This window comes from Cervus canadensis, chromosome 19, assembly GCF_019320065.1.
Source record: "Cervus canadensis isolate Bull #8, Minnesota chromosome 19, ASM1932006v1, whole genome shotgun sequence".
Lineage (NCBI taxonomy): Eukaryota > Metazoa > Chordata > Mammalia > Artiodactyla > Cervidae > Cervus > Cervus canadensis.
Window position 1 is genome coordinate 50,109,236 of NC_057404.1, and position 20,468 is coordinate 50,129,703.

Genomic DNA, 20,468 nt, shown 5'->3' on the forward strand with positions numbered 1-20,468 from the left:
GACGTAAACGGCGGTCGCACAGCCTGTAGGCCTATCTTTTCCAAGGCGTTCGGAAGAAGTGTCGCTCGTGTGACGCTAAAATAACTACGACTGTAAGGTTCAGGGGACGCGAAGGACTGAAGAACGCAGTCTCTGGCCCTGTATTTTGGGAATTTGACAAAGTAAGTTCTAAGGGGACTCTAGGGTAGCCCAGGTTGGGTGAGGTCTAAATTACTCTCAGTCTTTTTCTATGCAGTCCTTTCTGTCATCTCTGGTCCTTCTCATCCCGCCCCCTCCCACCAACCCATCAGTTCGATTGTCCTAGTGTCCTAGTTCTGTGTGCGCACGCGCAAGAGTCCTCCGGCAGCCCTTGTAGTTCCAGTTTTCTAGTGATTGGGGGCGCTTGTCGTCCGGTTTTGGAAGGTTTGGGGGCAGTCCGCGTTTGACGGCTTCCGTGAGGAAGAACGGGTACCTAATGGGGCAGTAGTCAAAAGGGGAATTGCTTTTCTTCGCACATTCGAGTTTTGGTGGTCAAAAGAAAGCGAATGTGGACTTGTATTTTAAAATTAAGTCATTTCCTTTTTCAGAACTTTTGTCTCTATGTTTCAGAGAGCTGAAAATTCAATTGTGGAAGGAAGAACTAATGAGTGTTAAATACAGTGTATTATTGAGTGCGTTAATAGACATACTTAAAGGGAAACAGATGAGGCGGTTGGTTAGGGGAAATGTGCTAGCAGAAGCCTAGAAAGAGTGAGATGCCGTTTAACCTGGGCCTTGAAAATTGAATAGGAGTTCATAAGACAAGGAAGACGAGAAGACTCGTTTAAAGCAGAGGCACAGGGACAAGAAAGTGGGCACCGCTGAATAGTCAGATGTGACTAGAACTATAGTTCTTAACCTTTTTGACACGCCATTTCCTTTTGAAACGTGATTTAAAAGATATGGATGAGCCTCCCAGGAAAATGTGTATACATGTCTAAACATTTTGCTATAACCTTCTAAAGAAAAATTGTGAAACACGTTGAAATGGCCCCCCAAAAAAGGTGTCTAGGTTACTCTTCATTGTCATTGAGCTATGTTACAATTATGTAAGTTATAGAAAACAGTCATAATTGAAATATCTTACAGTTATTGCCCTGATTAGTGTTGCATCTGTTAACAAGGTCATTTCAACGTTTTTGCTTGCTTGTATTTGTGCATGTCTAGGTTTTGAGTTCACCTTTAAACTGGTTTTTAGCACTTAACTAGTTCCCTGGTTAATTACTTAAATAAAATGATTGACACGTGTTCATTTTATAAATGTAGAAAAGTCATGGTTTCACGTTTTCTTTAAAATTTACCTTTGAAAATTTCATGGGATTCACAATAATTTTTGAAATCCATCCCAAATTCCATGGATTTCAAGTTAAGAATTTCTGAGCCAGGATGTAGAGAATGGACTTGTGGACACAGTGGGGGTGGGGAGGGAGAGCGTGGAATGAATGGAGAAAGTAGCATCAACATATACACACTACTGTGTGTAGAATGGATAGCTGTTGAGAAGTTGCTGTGTAACATACTGAGCCTAGTCTGGTGCTCTGTGATGACCTAGAGGAGTGGGATGGGGAAAGGGGAGGGAGGCTCAAGAGTGAGGGGGTATATGTATATTTATGACTGATGGTGGCGCTACTGTTAAAAAAATCTTGCCTCCCATTGCAGGAGATGTAAGATGCAATGTTAGATCCCCGAGTCAGGAAGATCCCCTGGAGGAGGGCATGGCAACCCACTCCAGTATTCTTGCCTGGAGAATTCCTTGGACAGAGGAGCCTGGATGGCTGTGGTCCATGGGATCACAAAGACTCAGACACTGCTGAAGCGACTTAGCACGAACACACAGATGGCTGATACGCATTGTTGTATGGCAGAAACCAACACAACATTGTAAAAAAAATTTTTAACAATTTAAAAAAAGGATTTCTGAGTCAAAACATAGACTACATGGTAAGAGGTTCTACTAAAACGTAGGCAGTGTGAGAGTTAAACATACCTGAGCTTACTTACCTAGCTAGCTTTAGCCAGGTCACTTAACCTTTGAGCCTTTGTAAAAAGAAGCTAAGAGAAACAACCTAGAGGGATTATGAGGATTTAAAACAAGGTGTGTCAAGTAACTGGTGTTACACAGTAACTTTTATTCTTTGTTTAAAGCCTATGAAACTAGTTGATTCATTTAACAATTTTTTAAAAATATATGCTGTGTTACCAAAAGATGCTAAAGAATTACTGTTGTTCAAAGTTTTAACATCAGAGTCACAAAATTAGACCTGTGTTTAGACAAGTTACACAGCTTCTGTGACGGATAGATGACTTCCCGAACAATTTATAAACTATTTCCATATTATTATGACAGTAGTTGTGGAAAATACTGGATGAAGATAAGAGTCATTCCAAAGGTTACATTGATAGGACTTAATGACAGATTGGTAAATGGCAATAAATAACAGTTACATATTGTTGACTGTGTGCTATATAGCAGCAATGGAAAGTACTTTATTCATTTTGATTAATTTTTACAACAACCCTTTTATGTCGGTATAACTTTTATTCCACTTTATAGATCGTAGAAAGATGAGGTAACGTGCTCAAAATCCATACAGCTAGTAAATAGCTCGACTCAGTGGATTACTAAGTGGAATATGTCATCCTTAAATAAAATGAGGGTGGTAAGAACAGTAGAACAGACATTGCTAAGAAAGATAACTTTGATTTGGAATGTATGGAATGACAGTATACCTATTTGTTATCATAAGACATTGAGAAAGTAAACTATGACTATCATGTAACTTCCTGATCTTCTGTAACCAATGTGTAGAGAAGAGAACTTGTACCATAGCTTATGTCCTGTTTAATCTCATCCATATCCGTACTCGAAAATGAAGGTATGTTTGAGTCTTTACAGATTTTTAAGATTGAAAATTGCAAATGAGTGTTATTCACATGGGGCAGGATTTTCTGAACTTAATTCTCCAGGCCACACACACACACTCTCAAAAAAAAAAATCTTAGGAAGGAAGGAGAGTATCAGGGCTGAGAAGAGAACGCTGGGAAAAGTCTGATTTCTGGGAGATTTGTGGCTTTCTGTGTTTATGCAGTTCTGTCCACTGTCTCCTTAGATGGTGGCTTTGACGATGAAAACAAATAGAGAAGTGGTAATCTGCTCTTTATAGATTTTTCAGAAGAGTTAGTAGTGAATTCTGTAGTGACAATCATAGCCTACATTTGTATTTTGTTTATAATTCTACCCCCTTACAAAATAACTTGAAATGCTCAACACTTGACAGTTTGTTAGATACTGTTAGTTATATTACTTAACTATTCAACAAATGCCAAGGTTGTGATCAAGCCGAAGTCTCTGCCTTCATAGTGTTTATATTATAATGAAGCAGGTAGGCAATAAAATTATAATTCCAGATAGGAATAAGAGGATATAAGTATAGAAAGTGGTGAGTGAGGCAGAGGGTAGGGTTATGGTCGGCAGGGAAGGGATATTTTTGATTTGGTGAAAGAGAAAACCTCTTTGATAAAGTGACATTTGCAGAGGCCTGGGTGGACAAGGAAGTAATCCCTGCAGCTGTGACAGGAAAGCTGGGGAACAGCAGGAGCAAAAGCCGTGAAATGGGGATGCATTAGACTGTTCGAGGAACAGAACGATGTTGTGTTGAGGTTGTAATGAGCACTCTGAAAGAAGTTGCAAGTGATGAAGTTAGAGCGAGATCCCCAGGCCCAATCTAATAGGACCTATAGTCCACAATAAGGATTTTTTGTTTTATTCTGACTGGGATAAGAAACCTTTGGAGGATTTTGTTCAAGAAATTGACATTTTATTTACATATTTAAATGATCATTCCAGCTGCTGTCTGGAGAATTGATGATAATGGAAAAGGAGTAGAAGCAAGTAAATGTGAGGATGTGTTTCAACTGCAGGCAAGACACTCGTGATAGCTTGTAACAGGTGGTTGTGATGGATGAAATGAAGATTCATATGAATTTTGAAAAGCTAGAGCTAACAGAAATGCTAATGAATTGGCTGTGGGATGTGAGGAAGGAATGAAGAAGGATTTCAGTGTTTTTGCCCTCTCAGCAATTTTCGCTGGTATTTTCTGAGATGGGAAAGACTAGGCAAAAAATGTGGTTTGCTAAAATTTGAGAATTCAATTGAAGCTTGAGATAGATTTAGCTTCAGCTAAATAAGTGAAGAGGTTAGGTGGGTATTTGCATGTTGGAATGGGGAGATAATGGGAAAAGTCGGGAGTGGAGAAGATGGGTTTGTGAAACATCAACATATAGAGAGCCATGGAGCTTAAAGCCAGAGACCCTCTGAAAGGACATCTGTGTAGATAAGGGAGCCCAGGACTGAATGCAGTCTTGGGCATCATGGAAGGGTAGAGCAGACAGAGTCGGAGGGTCCAGAAAAGGAAATGGAGAAGGAAAGCTAGAGACCCTCTGAAAGGACATCTGTGTATATAAGGGAGCCCAGGACTGAATGCAGCCTTGGGCATCATGGAAGGGTAGAGCAGACAGAGTCGGAGGGTCCAGAAAAGGAAATGGAGAAGGAAGACAACTCCTGGAAGCCAAATGAAGAAAATGTTTTCAGTGACGGAGTTAGCAACTGCAAATGCTCCTGAGAGATCTGGTGGACAGTGGAGATCATTGTTTTTTAGTTTCATTAGAATGATGGAAAGGAAAGCCTGACAGGATAGGTTGAAGTGAGAGTGTGATAAATGGTTATGCAGCACTAAATGCCACCTGGTTGTTTTTCTAATGATTAATTTTGGCATGTACTTCCATTTTAAGAGTCAGGCTAGCATCATCTAAATAATTACTTATATGTTTTAGAAATTAGTGTTTAGCTGATCAACGGAAGCCTGCTTTAAAAATGCCAAAATACTCTTCCTTTGATGAGAATGCACACTTAGTTGGAGGTTTGAAGTGAAATGCATTAATGGCTTTGTACCCTCATGCTGGGTGTCGCTGTTTCTATCTGCAGCATCACTGCTGCACTGTCAGATTATAGCTGACAGTCCGACTCAGGAGACACAAATAGGCTTTATTAATAACTGTTTACTGAGCTTTAAAGGGTATAAGACAGAAGATAGAGTAGGGACAGAATCTTCATCTCATCTGGAGACCTAGTCCCAGTCTTCCCCAAATACAGCAATTAACCCAAATCCACTGCTTCCCCCCACCCTTATCTAGATGCCTACCTAAGAGCTTTAGCCCTTTTGCCTACCAATCTATTCTGTCATGCTGGTCATAGCCTCAAGGCCTGCATCCCAACTAATAGCATCTCCCAGCCAGTGCAACAGAGAAGACAGATGAAACTTCGCATTTGTCTTAATATCACCCCAGGCCTCCTGTTAGGTCTTTGCTCACTCATTTTTGTGTGTATGTTATTAACTAAGATGATACCATTCAACAGATTTTTGAATTACTATATACCAGGAACTGGGAATGTACCAGTAAGTGCATTCTAGGATAAACAAATTAGTAAGGTTTTAAGTTCAAAACAGAAGAGGACGGGGAGATAGTTGTCTGTCCAGAACTTTGGAGTCTGAGTATAGGAGATCTCACTTTACTTCAGCAAGTAAAGAACATTTTTAAAATGTTTCTCAGTGGAGGTTGTGAAATGAACACATCAGTCTATCATTCTTATTTATACCAGAACGCATAAAAAATGCTGTTAACATAGGAGGTAAATGTTATAAGAAACAGGGAAAATGAAAGTTGCCACAGCTAATAGTGAAAATGTCCAAAGTTTGTTCTCTGGTAGACATATTTGAGCCCATTTCCATTCAGATAAAGGCTAAACTAAGTATTTTTTTATACCACTAATAATTTTTGCTAACTTAATATTTATTTCCTATTTCACAGAAATGGAAATTGAAAGTGGAAATAAAGAAAAGGCAATGGAAGAAGAAAGCATAGAAAAGAAAAAAGAAGTAGAAAAAAAGAAAAGGTCTAGAGTTAAACAGGTGCTTGCAGATATTGTGAAGCAAGTGGACTTCTGGTTTGGAGATGCAAATCTCCACAAGGATAGATTTCTTCGAGAGCAGATAGAAAAATCTAGAGATGGATGTAAGTTTCCTTCAGTGTATTGTACCAGATTTAAGAGCTGTATCTACTTCTAATCTATATGTGCTGCATATAATGTACAATATACACTGTATAAAAGTTTTAAGAGCTGTTAAAATATATATATGCCACATATAATGTACAATATACACTGTATATGAAACATGTTTTTTAAATTTTAACAGTTGAAAATGTTTTTGAAACTTTTTCATTAGATGTTGATATATCACTTCTTGTGTCCTTCAACAAAATGAAAAAATTGACCACCGATGGAAAGTTAATAGCCAGAGCACTGAAAAGTTCTGCTGTTGTAGAGGTAAGAATTGTTACATATGATGTGTCACATGATGCTGTTAGTTAATATTGACTTTATGTAGTGTTTTACAGCTGGATTTAGAAGGCACCAGAATCAGAAGGAAAAAGCCGCTGGGTGAGAGACCCAAGGATGAGGATGAGCGGACAGTGTATGTGGTAAGCCACTTTTCTGGACAGCTCAGAATTGCTGCCTCCCAGCAGAAACATTGTAGTATTCAATTTAAGTAAGACTTTATTTTCAGTTAAGGTTTTCAACACTTTATTTATTACTAATTTATCATAGGAACTGCTTCCCAAAAATGTTAACCACAGCTGGATTGAGAGAGTATTTGGGAAATGTGGCAATGTTGTTTATATAAGTATACCACATTATAAGTCTACTGGGGACCCAAAGGGATTTGCCTTCGTGGAATTTGAAACAAAAGAACAAGCTGCAAAAGCTATTGAGGTAGGTCCACAACCTAAAAGAAAGAGAAAGAAAATTACTAAGTGTTTTAAACAGTAACAGAATTTTGCTTATTTCTTTTCAGTTTCTTAATAACCCACCAGAGGAAGCACCGAGAAAACCTGGTGTATTTCCCAAGACAGTGAAAAACAAGCCCATTCCTGCTCTGACAGTAACTGGTGAGTTGTCATTAAATACTTAGACATAGACATAGACATAGATGAAGCAAAGTAAATATAATAACATTGTTACAGAAGAAAAGAAAAAGAAGAAGAAGAAGAAAGGCCGAACCAAGAAAGATGACAATATCCAGCCCAAGGAGTCAAATATGGACGCAACCAAGGAAAGTATCTGTAAAAAAAGATCAAGGACCACATCTGAGAGCTCTGAAGTAGAGGTTACTGAACCCCAAAAGCAACCCACAAAGAAAAAGAAAAAACGAGAAAAAACTGAAGTATCCAGCTTACCTTTAGTCAAAGCAGGAAAGAGGAAAAGAAGCAGCTCTGAAGATGCAGACTGCCTCACTCCCAAAACGAAAGCTAAGAAAGTGTCTCAGAAAGACAATGTTAAAAAAGAAGCTCCAGAAGTTTGTAAAGAAAACAAAGGTATTTCTGACTTTACGTTTATGGTTAGATAAGGAGGGTTTTCTTCTTAACTCATCTCTTTATTTCATTCACATCTATAATTTAGAATTAGAAGTCTCTACGGAAGAGGAAAAGGATACTGGAGATATAAAAGACGGATCCCTACTGAAAGCAAAAAGAAAGCATAAGAAAAAACATAAAGAGAGGCATAAGATGGGAGAAGAGGTTATTCCATTACGAGTGCTATCGAAGTAAGTCACGGGTGCAGATTACGTTGTTGGCAACTGACACACTCCATCACCATTGCTAAAGTGCAATTCCAGTTTGAATTGAACAGAGTTGCATATTAGCAACAGTAATGGCCTGAAGCCATGATCTGCACAGAAGTTGCACAATGTTGGGGTTTAAAAAGGAACCACCACACTAAAACATGGAAGCACTTATTTTTTATGAAGTCACAGCAAGTGCCTCCATGTTAAAGTGGAGGGTATTCCTTAATAGACTTAAAGGTGCATCTTGTAGTATACCAAGGAGCGGCAGGATAAGACAAAATGAAAAAAGAAGACTTACCATCACTAAAACATGGAAGCACTTACTTTTTTAGCTACAAAGCAAGTACATCCACGTTTAAGTGGTGGGGAGCCCAGTCTTGAGAAAAATAAAATCGTGAATTTTCTTTAACCTGTAAAGTGCATTTAGAAAATAATCTGGGAACAGAATAAATTTCATCATTAAAAGAACTACTTATTTTTACCTTTCATTTGAAATTTAGCAATGCTACATTTTTATTATTTTCAGAGCCAGTTTTCAGATCACAAGCGCTTTTAAAGTATTGACTTGGAGACACCTCCACTGAAACACGGAAGCACTTGCTTTTCTTTACACAGCAGGTACCCCCGTGTTAAAGCAGAGGGGCGCCCATTTCAGCCTCACAGATTGCAAACGTTGCCATCTTGTATCCAGAGGCGTAATTTGGACTCACTTCTACTAAAACATGGAAGCACTTACTATTTTAAAGTCACAGAAAGTACTACCATGTTAAAGTTAAAGGGAGTCCAACTTCTCAAGAGGTGGGAGATATGGAGAAGAAAGAAAATGGCATACCTTTTAAAAGAAAGTTTCCTTCTTAACCTTTCTGGATTACGGTTTCCAAAGACCCCAGTTTTGCTCTTGGAGGGTTAAAAGGCTAGGACTTTGGGTACTTCTATTTATACTATTCTTAACTCCTGAATTCCTCTTCCCTTTTTATCTCAGAGAATCCTTACAAGAGCCCTTTGTTATTCTAATGTATCAGCTCTCAGGGAATGTATGGTCCTGGGTGGGTCTGGATTTTTTTTTTTTTTTTTTGAAGTATACAGATGTCAATGTTAACAGCTAAAACCATTACCACAGATATTCTCCTCTTAAAAAAAAAAAAATCCCCTATCTGCGTGTTTGATGGCACAGATTAGGGTAACAATGAGTGCTCCTGCAGAGCCAGGAGAGGCATTGTGTTTCTATCTGGAGGACCTCTAGCTGTTTGAGGAAACCTCTACACGATCAATGTATGTAAATAAATAAATTGCTTCCATGGGGTGTTTTTCTTCTTCTTAGAAATTCCTTTGACTCCAGTAAATACTGAGGAATGTTACCTTTCGAATTGGAAGCAGTTTAACAAATGTTAAAATTTTAATTTTTCACCCAGAGTTAACTGACTTTTCTAGTAAATGTTACTAGTTAGTTAACTCAGTGCTTTTATTTTTGTCAAACATTTGAAACATACTTAAGAATTGAATCAGCAAATATAAAACATTTAATCTGAATGTTGGGACAGAGGGAACTCCCCTTTTCTTGTTTGCCAGATGGACTTAGAACTCAGGAAATAATTTAAGTGTGTTTAAAGAAAGATTGGGAGAAGGAGTGGTTGTAAGTTACTGAATGTCTGTATTTTGAGACTTACTTTTTATTTAATGATCTGTTGTCACTGTTTAAAAGTACAATTATTTTCACTACAGGACAGAATGGTTGGATTTGAAGAAAGAGTATTTAGCACTGCAAAAAGCCAGCATGGCTTCTTTAAAAAAAACAATATCCCAAATAAAGTCACAATCAGAAATGGAAACAAATGGAGTGCCTACTAATTCCGGAATGAAAAGTGAAAAAAGTAAGCATCAATATGATAGTTTTTGTAGCATTATATTCTACTTATACTAAAACGCACTGAGTTATTGTAGGATAAGCTTTAGTTTTTGAAACTCAATTATATAGTGGTTGTTATTAGAGCAATTACTGATTTCTCAAGTTGTCCAGATGTGATTTATCCTTAACCTAAAAATATTTGAAGGGCTCATTTTAAACTGAATCTTTTTTAATCACATACATTTTCTCTATATAGTTTTCATTAGTAATCAAAATTAGTGATGAGTGCCTAGTTTGTAGTTCATCGCATTTGTAGAAACAAAGATGATCTTTGATATTTATATTTTAAATTCCCATAAGTTGAAAATATAAATTTCCACGTTTGAATTGTAATGGTATACCTGTACCTGTTCTTTCTTTATTGAGTAAAACAATTTGTTATTGGTTCAGTGAAAGAGGAGATTTTTTCCTTAAGATTTTAAAAGTGTTCTTCTAATGGTAAAACTTTGCATTTACAGTAATAAGAGTTTCTGTATTTTACTTTATGGTAATCTGTAATAAATAGTATAACTTAAAACATAATGACCTTATGAGTAAGTTTAGATTACTTAAATAAAGCTGGGAGACCATTATTGATACTCTAGAGCGGGCCTATAAGCGTTAAATTATTAAATGAAAGACATATTTTTCTGGTCTTTTTCTTTTCGCTTCAACAGCAAACAGTGAAGAGTGTGGTCCCCAGGAGAAAGTTAATGCAGCAGGACCACAGTTTGTGAGTGGTGTGATTGTGAAGATCATTAGCACCGAGCCTTTACCTGGCAGGAAGCAAGTCAGGGTAATGCTTTTGAATCCCCATGATAGTTGTTTCTCTTTCTTCTTAAAAACCCCCGTGTGAAAGTGTTTTGAATGTGGAAAATGAGGCAAATCAAATTAGAATTTGTTCTCTTGTGGTAAACTGCTTATTGGGTTTGATTCCATAATAACCTTTTAAGTCTGACTCAAGGCAAATTCTGATAGCTGAAATTCCTCACTGAATCAAATTTATAGTGAACTTCGTTTAATCCTTTTATAGGAAAACAGCAATTTGTGCTTATTTTTCTTGGTGCCCCAATGGTTGTGTATAGGAAAAGGATGAAACCCTACTGTAGTTATTATATCAAATGAGGAGATTAAGTAAAATGCTTTCCCAATATTCATTTTCTCAGGGGACCTTTTCTGTTTTTCAGAAAAATCAAGAGAAACTAGATTTGGGGGCAATACGTAGGGATAAAACATTCATAAAGATTGAACTAACATTAAAGTTGGTTTGTGATTGTTTCTAAAATAAAACTATTTGCTGTTGTCTTATTTGGAGCAAACTAGAGAATTTGTAATTTGTTTTTATTAGAGCTTTTAGTTTTCAATAAATTCCTAAAAGATTTTGTGACTTAAAAATCAGAACTATTTTGAAATAAAACGGATAGTGTGCATATTTTTCACTTAGCATAGACTTAGTTTATTTTTGTCTGTTAATGAATCCTCTTGAGAATTGAAAATTTTCTCCTGAAAAAAATGCAGGGTGGTTGTTTTCGGCAAGAAGAGCCTTTTAAAATTTTATTCCTAAAAGTATTTTTTTGGTATTTTCAGTTCTCACCAATTACATTAAAATTTTTGAAACAATTACATTAAAATTTTTGAAACAATTACAGGAAAGTGTAAAGTATTTTGAATATCTCCAAAAATTTATAGTTTACACGTAAATTCCTATCCCTGCTGTCCTCCTAAGTCTTTTTTCACTTTATAGAGTTTGTCCCCTACAGCATTTTGTACTCGCAGGGCAATGTATCTTATTCACATACTCTTTTAAGTGGGAATATCCTATTTACTTTTTAACTTTGTCATCCATTTAAGTGAAACACTTTCTTTTTAAACTATGTAAGGTGTTCTATAACATAGCAAGTATATTTATAATTCTTACACTGACTTCAGGACCATGTGGTATGTTGCTTTGGTTTTCCATAGACTGTTACCAGTCAACATTTTTTAACTTCTGTAAACATTAAAGTTGCTCATTGTAACCATCTGTAAGCACTCTTTATCTGAAACCCTATCCCCTGAAATCCTGTAGTTGTCACTAACAAGTAAATCTAGACTCTTACTATAGTATTGATGAGGAATTTGGTCAATCCCAAATTGATATACTAGCTTGCACTTCAAAATTTGGTAGCAAAATAGACTTTGCAATAAGAAGGATTAAAAAATTGAAGATGTAAATGCTGCTGTGGTTAGTCAGATGGCCCAAGTTTTAAAAGAAAAATTACTCAAAATTTGTTATTTTGAATAACTGGTATAGGTTTAATTGCATTTATCAGATTTTATTATCTAAATGGTAATTATGTCGATTACAAATTCTTCATTTTTGATCACCAAAATCATAAAATAAGTGCATTAACCAAATTATTAATTACTTACATTTTGCTGGAACAAAAACTGAGCTATAATTCTTACAGCTGTCTGAGAGTTGCCCATGTGATTGCCAGGTTAATTTGTCATTCTAAGAAGGGTTTTAAATCTGGAGATTAGCCTGACATTATAATGGATATTTAGTAAATATCTTTTCAATTGAAGTAATTGAATCTGTCTGATAAATCAGTTACAAAACCCTCACTACTACCAATAAGCACATTCAAATTTCATCACTTAATACCTTATTTTTCCTTCTTTGTGTTTAAATTAAATACTCATTAACTAGATAGAGAAATGGGAAGAATTGGCAAGTATATTTCTCTCCAGTTTTCAGTTTTTAAATTGAATTTGCCTAAAATTATAAAGTGCCTATTTTGTGATAGGCAGTGATTTAAGTGTTGAGATAAATTAAGACTTAGTACCTGGCTTGTATTAATATATAAGCATGGATTTTTACTACTTATTCTTTTTTTTTTTTTACTACTTATTCTTTATTATTAACTAATGCACTTTTCTTTTGAAATGATATTTCCAGGTATTGCTGAGTTCTTTCTGTAATTCAGAATTTTAAAATTCAACATCAAAAAGTAATCTAGGTTATTTTCTGGTGGTCCAGTAGTTAGGACTCCAAGCTCTCACTGTGAAAGGCCCTAGTTGGGGAACTAAGATCCCACAAGCCAAGAGGCGCAGCCAAAAAAAATATTTCTTTTAATAAATAAATAATCTAAATTAGTTGTACCTTGAAATTTTGGGTTTAAACTGAAGGGGTTGAGGTAGGAGGACTATTTTTTTCTTTCTTTCAGTTGGGAACCTTCAGTTACTTCTTTAGCTTTATGAATGGAAGTTGATGAATTAAGAATTAGTGTAACATTCCTGCATAATTACCTTGCTTACACTGTAGAACCTGCTGTGAAAAAAAAATGACCTGGGAATGCAGGAATCTTGTTAATTTGCCCTCACAGCAGGCCTTATAGGTAAAACTTCTCATTGCTACGTGACTCGAAAAGGTTGCTTAGATGTTTTATCAGAGTTAAAAACTCTGGCCTATCTGTATTCCCATAGACAATTTAAGAACCAAATATCTCTCTGTGTGCCTTGACACTTTTTTCACAAGTGGTTATAAAAAGTTTGCATGCATTTTAAGTCCTAAGTGATTTTGTACAGGTAAGTGGAAACACAACTTCTTCCTTAATGCCATTTCAGTTTTGTTTTTTGTTTTACTCTTTGCCTACACCCAGACATGGAACCCTTCTTCTAAATTTGAGGGTTAGAGGAAAGTATTTGTACATTCTATACTATAGATCTTTTCTTCTTATTCCATATTCCCATCTAGTACGATTTTAAGGATACTGTTGAATGAAAGAAAGTTGATAGAGTTGATATTAAATTGGTCCTCAACTTTGTCCAAGTCCATTTCTAAGAGCATTTGTTTTGAGGTCTTTTTTCTGGTGGTAGTTTGGTTTTTCGTTTGGAGTCTTTTTTGGGCGCCTTTCTTATTAGCTTATGGGATCTTAGCTCCCGGACCAGGAGTTGAACCTGTACCCTTGGAAGCGAGAGTGAAGAGTCCTAACCGTTAGACTGCCAAGGAATTCTCCATTTGTATATATCTTGGAAGCTAACTGAAATGAAATAGTTACTCCTCATTTGAAATGATATATGGCTCAATTTTATAATAGATCCTACAGTGGAATAATTTTAGAATTATAATGAAATGTTTTTATTGTTTATTTTAAGCCCTTCTAAATTCTAATGCAGGATACTTTGGCAGCAGTCTCAGAGGTTGTTTATGTTGATTTGCTGGAAGGAGATACAGAATGCCATGCTAGATTTAAAACTCCTGAGGATGCTCAAGCAGTAGTAACTGCACATTCAGAAATTAAAAAGAAACACTGCTGGAAACTAGAGATTCTTTCTGGTAAAACTTTATAGAACCTTTTCTTTCTTTTTTTTTTTTATTTTAACAATGCTTATTGTGGGGTGATTGTTTTATAATTTCCGAGTTTGGCAAATGAAACTGGGGGGGGGGGTCGGTTCTTTACACTAATATACGTAAAAAGGCATTAAATAACTCGGACAACTATTCTGGTTTTACTGAAAATATAAAGCTGTGGATGTGTTTCTTCATCTATATCCTTATGTTCAGTGATAAGCATTTTTGTGTTTTTTTTTTTTTTTTAAAGGTGATCATGAACAGAGGTATTGGCAGAAGATTTTGGTAGATAGGCAGGCCAAACTTAATCAACCTCGTGAAAAGAAAAGAGGCACTGAGAAGGTAATCAGTTCATACTTTGTAATTTAAATTTCTGGCTGTTTTCTAACTTGGTAGTAAATGATTATTTAAAGATTGTCTTAATGGTAAAAAGCACAATATATTTAGAGTGCAGTTTTTAAAGATATGAGTCTCCACAGATAAGATTGAAAATCTGTGCATATCATTCCCAATAGCAGTGGTAAGCTTTATTCCTTTTTCTCTAGAATAGCTGACAGGGGAAATAAACAAGCTTAAATTAGTACATTAAATAATTTATAGAAAAAAACAATGATAATTTAAAGCAAGTCTCTCAATAACTTTAAAAGACACTTAAGAATTTATCAGATGTTTATTGTTGCTAGTAAGCTGTTTATTCTTTTTAAAAATATTATACATGTAAAAGTTAGTACATCTTAAAATGCTTAGAGCAAAATAGGGCACATAATAATTAACATTATCAATTTCTAAATGTATATTATAAAAATCAGTAAAATCCAAAAAGATGTATGTGCATTATTTTATGATTGGTTAGTACTTGAAAGGTCATACTTCCCGTGTTCTGGGTTTGTTGATTTAAGGTCCTATTTATAAAATTCTTTTTTTTTTTTTAAATTGGAAAATCAAGTTTTTTTCGTCTGTCTTGCATCTCCTAGGATTCATTGGAATTTAAAATGATTTGGGAGGAGGTTTTCTACTGATCTTTGTTAATTCTCTTTCCATGAATGCAGACTGAATTTGCTGAGATAGAGAGGCCTCCTTCCTCTTTAAAGACTCTTTCAGGTCTATGAGGTGTTAATTTCAAAGCCTGTTTAAGCTTTGATTAACTTAAATATTAAAATCATTAATCCAGAACTCAAAATTGAAATGAAATCACTTTGTTCAATAATACTTTTCCTTCTAGTTGGTGTAAAATATCATGTAAATTGTATATATTTTTAAAACTAGAAAAAAGCAGTTTTGTTTTTAAGAAAGACTCCATCTGCATAAATTAAGTTTGAGACAAGGAAATAAACATTGACAGAGAATTTTATAAATTGGGTTGAAACCAGTGAGTAGTTCTATCACTGAACTTGAAGGGTTCTCATGTATTGGTTAACAGGATCAGGCTTTTTATCATTAGCATGATTTGTATGATAAGCAAACTTCTGAAAGTATAGAATCCTAGCTAAAACAGTGAAAGTACTAATTTGCTCATTTCATAAAATGAAGAAAGGTTCCACACGACCTAGCTTCTCAGAGGAGAGGAGGTTATTAGTTTACTACTTTGTTAATTCATTTAATTAACATTTTTGGTTTTGGTTTGTGTTAGTCACTGTTTAAGAACTGAGTGTTTAGCCATGAGTAACAAGGTCTCCTTCTTTCTTGAGGCTTAGAGTTAATATAGGTCAGATGATGACCAGTGCTGTTCAGAAAACTCAAAAGTACAAAGGTGACCATAGAGCAGACCTTAGGGAAGTGAGCAGACAACCCAGAAGAATTTAGGAGCTCCACTTTACACTCTAAGGCAACAGAAAATACAGAGGTCTTGGAGGGAGATTGTCAGACTAGGAGGCCAGTGTAGCTGGGGTACAGGAAGCAAGCAAGCATGTTAGTAATAGAAAATAAGTATTTAGGAAAAATTAACAGCCAAAAGTATAGTGTAAATACCTCACTGACATACCATTCTACTATTTCCACAGTAGAATACTTGAGTGAAAGAAAAACGCTAATAGAAAATCCTGGTTCTGCTTTTCACTTTGTGGAGGAGAAGGCTACTGGGGACAGTTTTCTAAGCTCTGTTCAGTTTGTATAGAATTAAAAGACAGTTGATTAAGAAATACTTCATTTTCTATAGTGCAGATAAATTAAGACCTGAGACAAAGATCAGTAAGATGAAGAAAAGACCTGCCAAAAGGGCTCTCATTCATTCTACCTCAACCAAATCTTTCTAGTGTACCTTATCCCATTGAGCATTTTAGTAAAATTAGATAACAAGTATTGGAGACACAGTGAGGCTTTTCTCATTTTTCTTTAGCTTGTAAAGCACATTTGAATTTCTCATTGTTTTTACCAAAATCGTCTTTCCTTTATAAAGTACTGACAGGTCAGCTATTAAACAGATAAAGATAGAATTCATAAAATTTGTGAAAAGCATATGGTTGTGAGTTTGAAACACTTAAATTTTGACTCCACTGACAGTTTGTTTTTAGTTTAATCTGAAAATGACTTCCTAAAAACTTACCACAATAAAAAAAATGAAAAATAAATAAAGGTGACTTCCTGCTGATGACCACTTATCACCAGTTTAAAGAAACTATTTTAATGAATAGTCATTAGAATCTGTGTTTATAAGAGAATAAGATTTTCATTTCCTCCAAAGCTAAATATGATACTTTAGTTTTTCTACAAGAAAGCTTTTGGGCATTTTAAATGGTCTTTTTCATTCTGTATAATTTAATTTGCCTTCTTTAAAATTTTTGATTATTTATGTAAGGGTGTAATAATAAGTAATTTAAAAAAATAATAATAATAAGTAATTTTAATAGCAGACCCTTATTTAGAATATTTCTCAAATGTGTAAGCAAAGTTTCTTAATAATTAATACTCAAACCCAAAGGGATATGATGAAACAAAGATTGGTCTTCAACCCTCCTAAAATGTCAAAAAAAATTTTTAATTTTATATTGGCACATTGGTGATTAACAGTGTTGTATTAGTTTCAGGTGTATAGCAAAGTGATTCCGTTACTACGAATATACATGTGTTCTTTTTCAGATTCTTTTCCCATTTAGGTTATTACAGAATACTGAGAAGCATTCCCTATACTGAATAGTAGGTCCATGTTGGTGGAATTATGGTTATTTATTAATTGATTAATAACCAAATTATTGGTTATTTTTAATTGAAAAAAATTTTAGTAGTCTAGCACTAAAATGCAAAGATCTTAGATAATTCAAAGATTTAATATCTACTATATTTAATAAGCTCTAATTTAGGCAGTTCTCTCTGTAACTGATTTGATCTGAGCTTAATTATCTCATTTGTTTTCCCTTGTCCCCCTTTTAAAAAATTTTATTCAAGCTAATAGTTGTGAGATTTTTCTAGTCATAATTATCTTTCTGTTTTTACATATCCAGTTCCTTCTAATTTCTGATTTTTTTCTCTGTAGTTAATCACCAAAGCTGAAAAGATTAGACTCGAAAAGACTCAACAAGCAAGTCAACACATCAGATTTTCTGAATATGACTGAAAAAAATTTTTTGTTCACCTCTTCAGGTTTCACTGGATACTAGAGCTATTCTTAGGAATATCTTTTTTTTATGGTGGTAATGCATAATGTTTTTCTAAAACCTACATTTAATTAAATAGTTTTTCTTTAACTTGTAAATACGACTTTTCCTGGAGACAGTTACATTGTTTACCACAGTTTTTCTGTAAACGCTGCATTTGTTGAAATTATATGACACAAATCAACCTCAAAGTGATTTAGAAAATAAATGTGTTTGAAATTATCATTATGTTTGCTGTTTTTATATTGCAAAAACAACATATATGCAAAAATAATAATGCTATCTAAATAAATAGGTTGGGGGAAATGTTTAATAGAGAATGCTCATTGTGCTTTTTGTTCTGTAACTTGCTTTCTCCATTTGAAATATCTTGGATATCCTTTCATGTTGATTTATACAGAGACATGTGTGTGATATTTCATTCTGTTTATTGTACTTTGCCTGTCCCAGCTCCCATTGAACTGACCATATGAACTGTTTGCAATTTAAATGTTTTAAACATATTGAGTTTGTTTTCATAAATGAAGTTAAACATTTTATTTTGATTAGACAAAATAAAATGTACCAGATGCTGTAAACAAAGAAAAAAAAATTCTAGGAACCAGCCTTTGGTATAACTGAGTATATCATTTTATTCAGGAAAATCACAGAAGGGAGTGTTGAAGGCCTTCCTACAACTGAATGTCCAGGGATGTACATGACTGGCATCTTAATCTCTCATCAGGACATCAGGAAAGTACTCTGGACGACCTTGGGATTCATTTCCTTGAACTACAAACCCATTTCTAGTCCCGTCAGCTTTGTCCAGCAGTGGGGAATGAACTTGGTTGTCCCTTGGATGCATTGTGGGAGGCAAAGAATCAAGAATCTGTTCACTCCTATGGGCCAGAGATTTGAGGAGATTGGCTGCATCAGGGTGGGGTGGCAGGAGCTTACTGCCAGAAATAGGCATGCTGGCAGGTTGCCACTGACTCACGGGTTTTTCTTTCCCCATGAAGAAAAACCGGCATATACACTCATGAAGAAAAAGAATGATCAGTAAATTGTTGCTAAATCCTCTTACGTGGATTATGACTAAATATGCGCTGGTTGATCCAGAATAATCAGTAGTAGGTATATGTCTCAAGAATTCAGTTAATGTCAAGGAGGGCTGTCATAAGGTGACTTTGGAGAGGTTATCAAGTAAACTTTCAGAAATTGTCCCCTTGGCAGTCTTTAAAACAAGATAATCAAGACACCATTGTAGCACTTGGGAGGCATTAGTGAAGTAAATCAAAGATCCCTCCGTCACAGTGCTTATATTCCAGCAGTAGATAGAGACAATAAATAAAAACAAGTAAAAATTACACAGTGTTAGATAAGTCCTAGGGACAAACAGAAAAAGATGGAGGGGGAGAAAATTTCATTCATTCATTCTTGCATTTATTCTTCAGTTCACTTAACTAAAGGAATACTTATTTGACCCCGGCTTCCCTGGTGGCTCATTTGGTAAAGCATCTGCCTACAATACAGGAGACCTGGGTTCAATCCCTGGGTTGGAAGATCCCCTGGAGAAGGAAATGGCAACGTGCTCCAGTACACTTGCCTGGAAAATCCCATGAACCGAGGAGTCTGGTGGGCTACAGTCCATGGGGTCACAGAGTTGGGCACAACTGAGCGACTAACACTAACACCACTAACCAGCAGATCAGCCACTCACACTGTAGACTTGAGAGACGTGAAGAAAAGGTAAGGTCCCCTGCCTATGAGGGATTTACAGCCGTGAGGGAAACCGGGACAAGTCAACAACATAAACTGGCAGTACAGTGTAAGTAACAGGACAGTTACTCCAGATGACGGGATCAGTTCCTGAAAGCAGAGTCCTAACTCTGCATCATCTTTCAAGACATATAACCTTTGATCCTTCAGGTAAATATATTCCCTTCCTTATCCAACACTTAGCACATAGTAGTTGCTTTATAAATGTGACTTGAATGTGTGCTTCAAGGTGTTCCCCAGGGTCAGAGGTTGATTTAGTTGCATAAAGGATATTTTCTCTTTCAAGTCGCTGATTCTCAGTGTTCATGTTCCTTTTTTTTTTAAGTGTCTGCTACACACCTGTCTGTGTGCATGTCAGTGGGGTTTGCTTCCCTTAACTGCAGTACTGATTTAAGCACCTTGCAGTCGCTCCCTATCACTTTCACAAAGGAAACCTCATTGGCTATTGTCTTTTCTTACTTGTTTGCTGTGTTATCTCAGTGAAGTAGGTACCAGTGGTATCACTACACTTTAAAAATGAAGAAGCTGAAGCACTTGCCAAAGGTCATAATAAACAGCTAGTCTAGGATTTAAAATCAGTTTCTCTTATTCTGAAGACCACACATTTAATGATTAGGATACCTCCCTTTCTCCCAACCTCTTGCCAACTTCTTTTCTTCCTTATTTCTTTTCTGACCAGTGCTTTGCATCCCATAGTAGAGATGTACTGCAATTTATGTAACTGTAGTTCTACTGGGCTTGTAGTTGTCTGCTTTATTTTACTACTAAAAGCAATGCTGCAATGAACATTGTATCCCCCACCTTTGTTGACATGTGTATGTCTGCATGATGGATTTCTGGAATAAAGATTGCTGGGAGAAATCTTTTATATAACATGACTGAAATAGTCCAAAAATGCTGTATAGACTTTCACTGCCAGCAACAGCTATTGCATTCTTATAAATATTTTCTCCCATTCAATCTCTTGCCTTTAAATTTGGTTTATGGCAGTTTTATAGATATTTTATATTTTTACAGAGCCATATCTTTGTTTTCTGTTTTTTTGGCCCCACCACATGGCTTGTGGGATCCCTGACCAGTGATCAAACATGGGCCAATGGCAATGAAAGCACTGAGTCTTAACCACTGGACCCTCAGGGAATTCCTAGAGCCTTATCTTTTAATCTGCTATTACAGAACTTGATTTCTCCTTCTGA

The 20,468-nt window shown here is 35.6% G+C and overlaps 1 protein-coding gene across 7 annotated transcripts; it reads left to right on the forward strand.

The window, feature by feature from the left end:
• Positions 1–4: 4 nt before the first annotated feature.
• Positions 5–17,737, forward strand: LARP7 (La ribonucleoprotein 7, transcriptional regulator). Of its 7 annotated transcripts, none has more exons than XM_043438361.1 (14): positions 13–161; positions 2,765–2,894; positions 5,887–6,090; positions 6,303–6,403; positions 6,475–6,558; positions 6,686–6,850; positions 6,933–7,026; positions 7,105–7,452; positions 7,538–7,682; positions 9,426–9,574; positions 10,266–10,384; positions 13,750–13,909; positions 14,175–14,266; positions 17,394–17,737. In XM_043438361.1, the coding sequence occupies exons 2-14, from the start codon at positions 2,852–2,854 to the stop codon at positions 17,472–17,474; spliced, it is 1,785 nt and encodes a 594-aa protein (XP_043294296.1). In that variant the 5' UTR covers positions 13–161; positions 2,765–2,851; the 3' UTR covers positions 17,475–17,737. The 7 variants fall into 7 exon arrangements, with proteins under 7 accessions (XP_043294297.1, XP_043294300.1, XP_043294296.1 ...); XM_043438359.1 differs by having other exon boundaries at positions 14–161; positions 7,102–7,452; XM_043438360.1 differs by lacking the exon at positions 13–161 and adding an exon at positions 1,739–1,959 and having other exon boundaries at positions 7,102–7,452.
• The last annotated feature ends 2,731 nt before the right edge of the window (positions 17,738–20,468 follow it).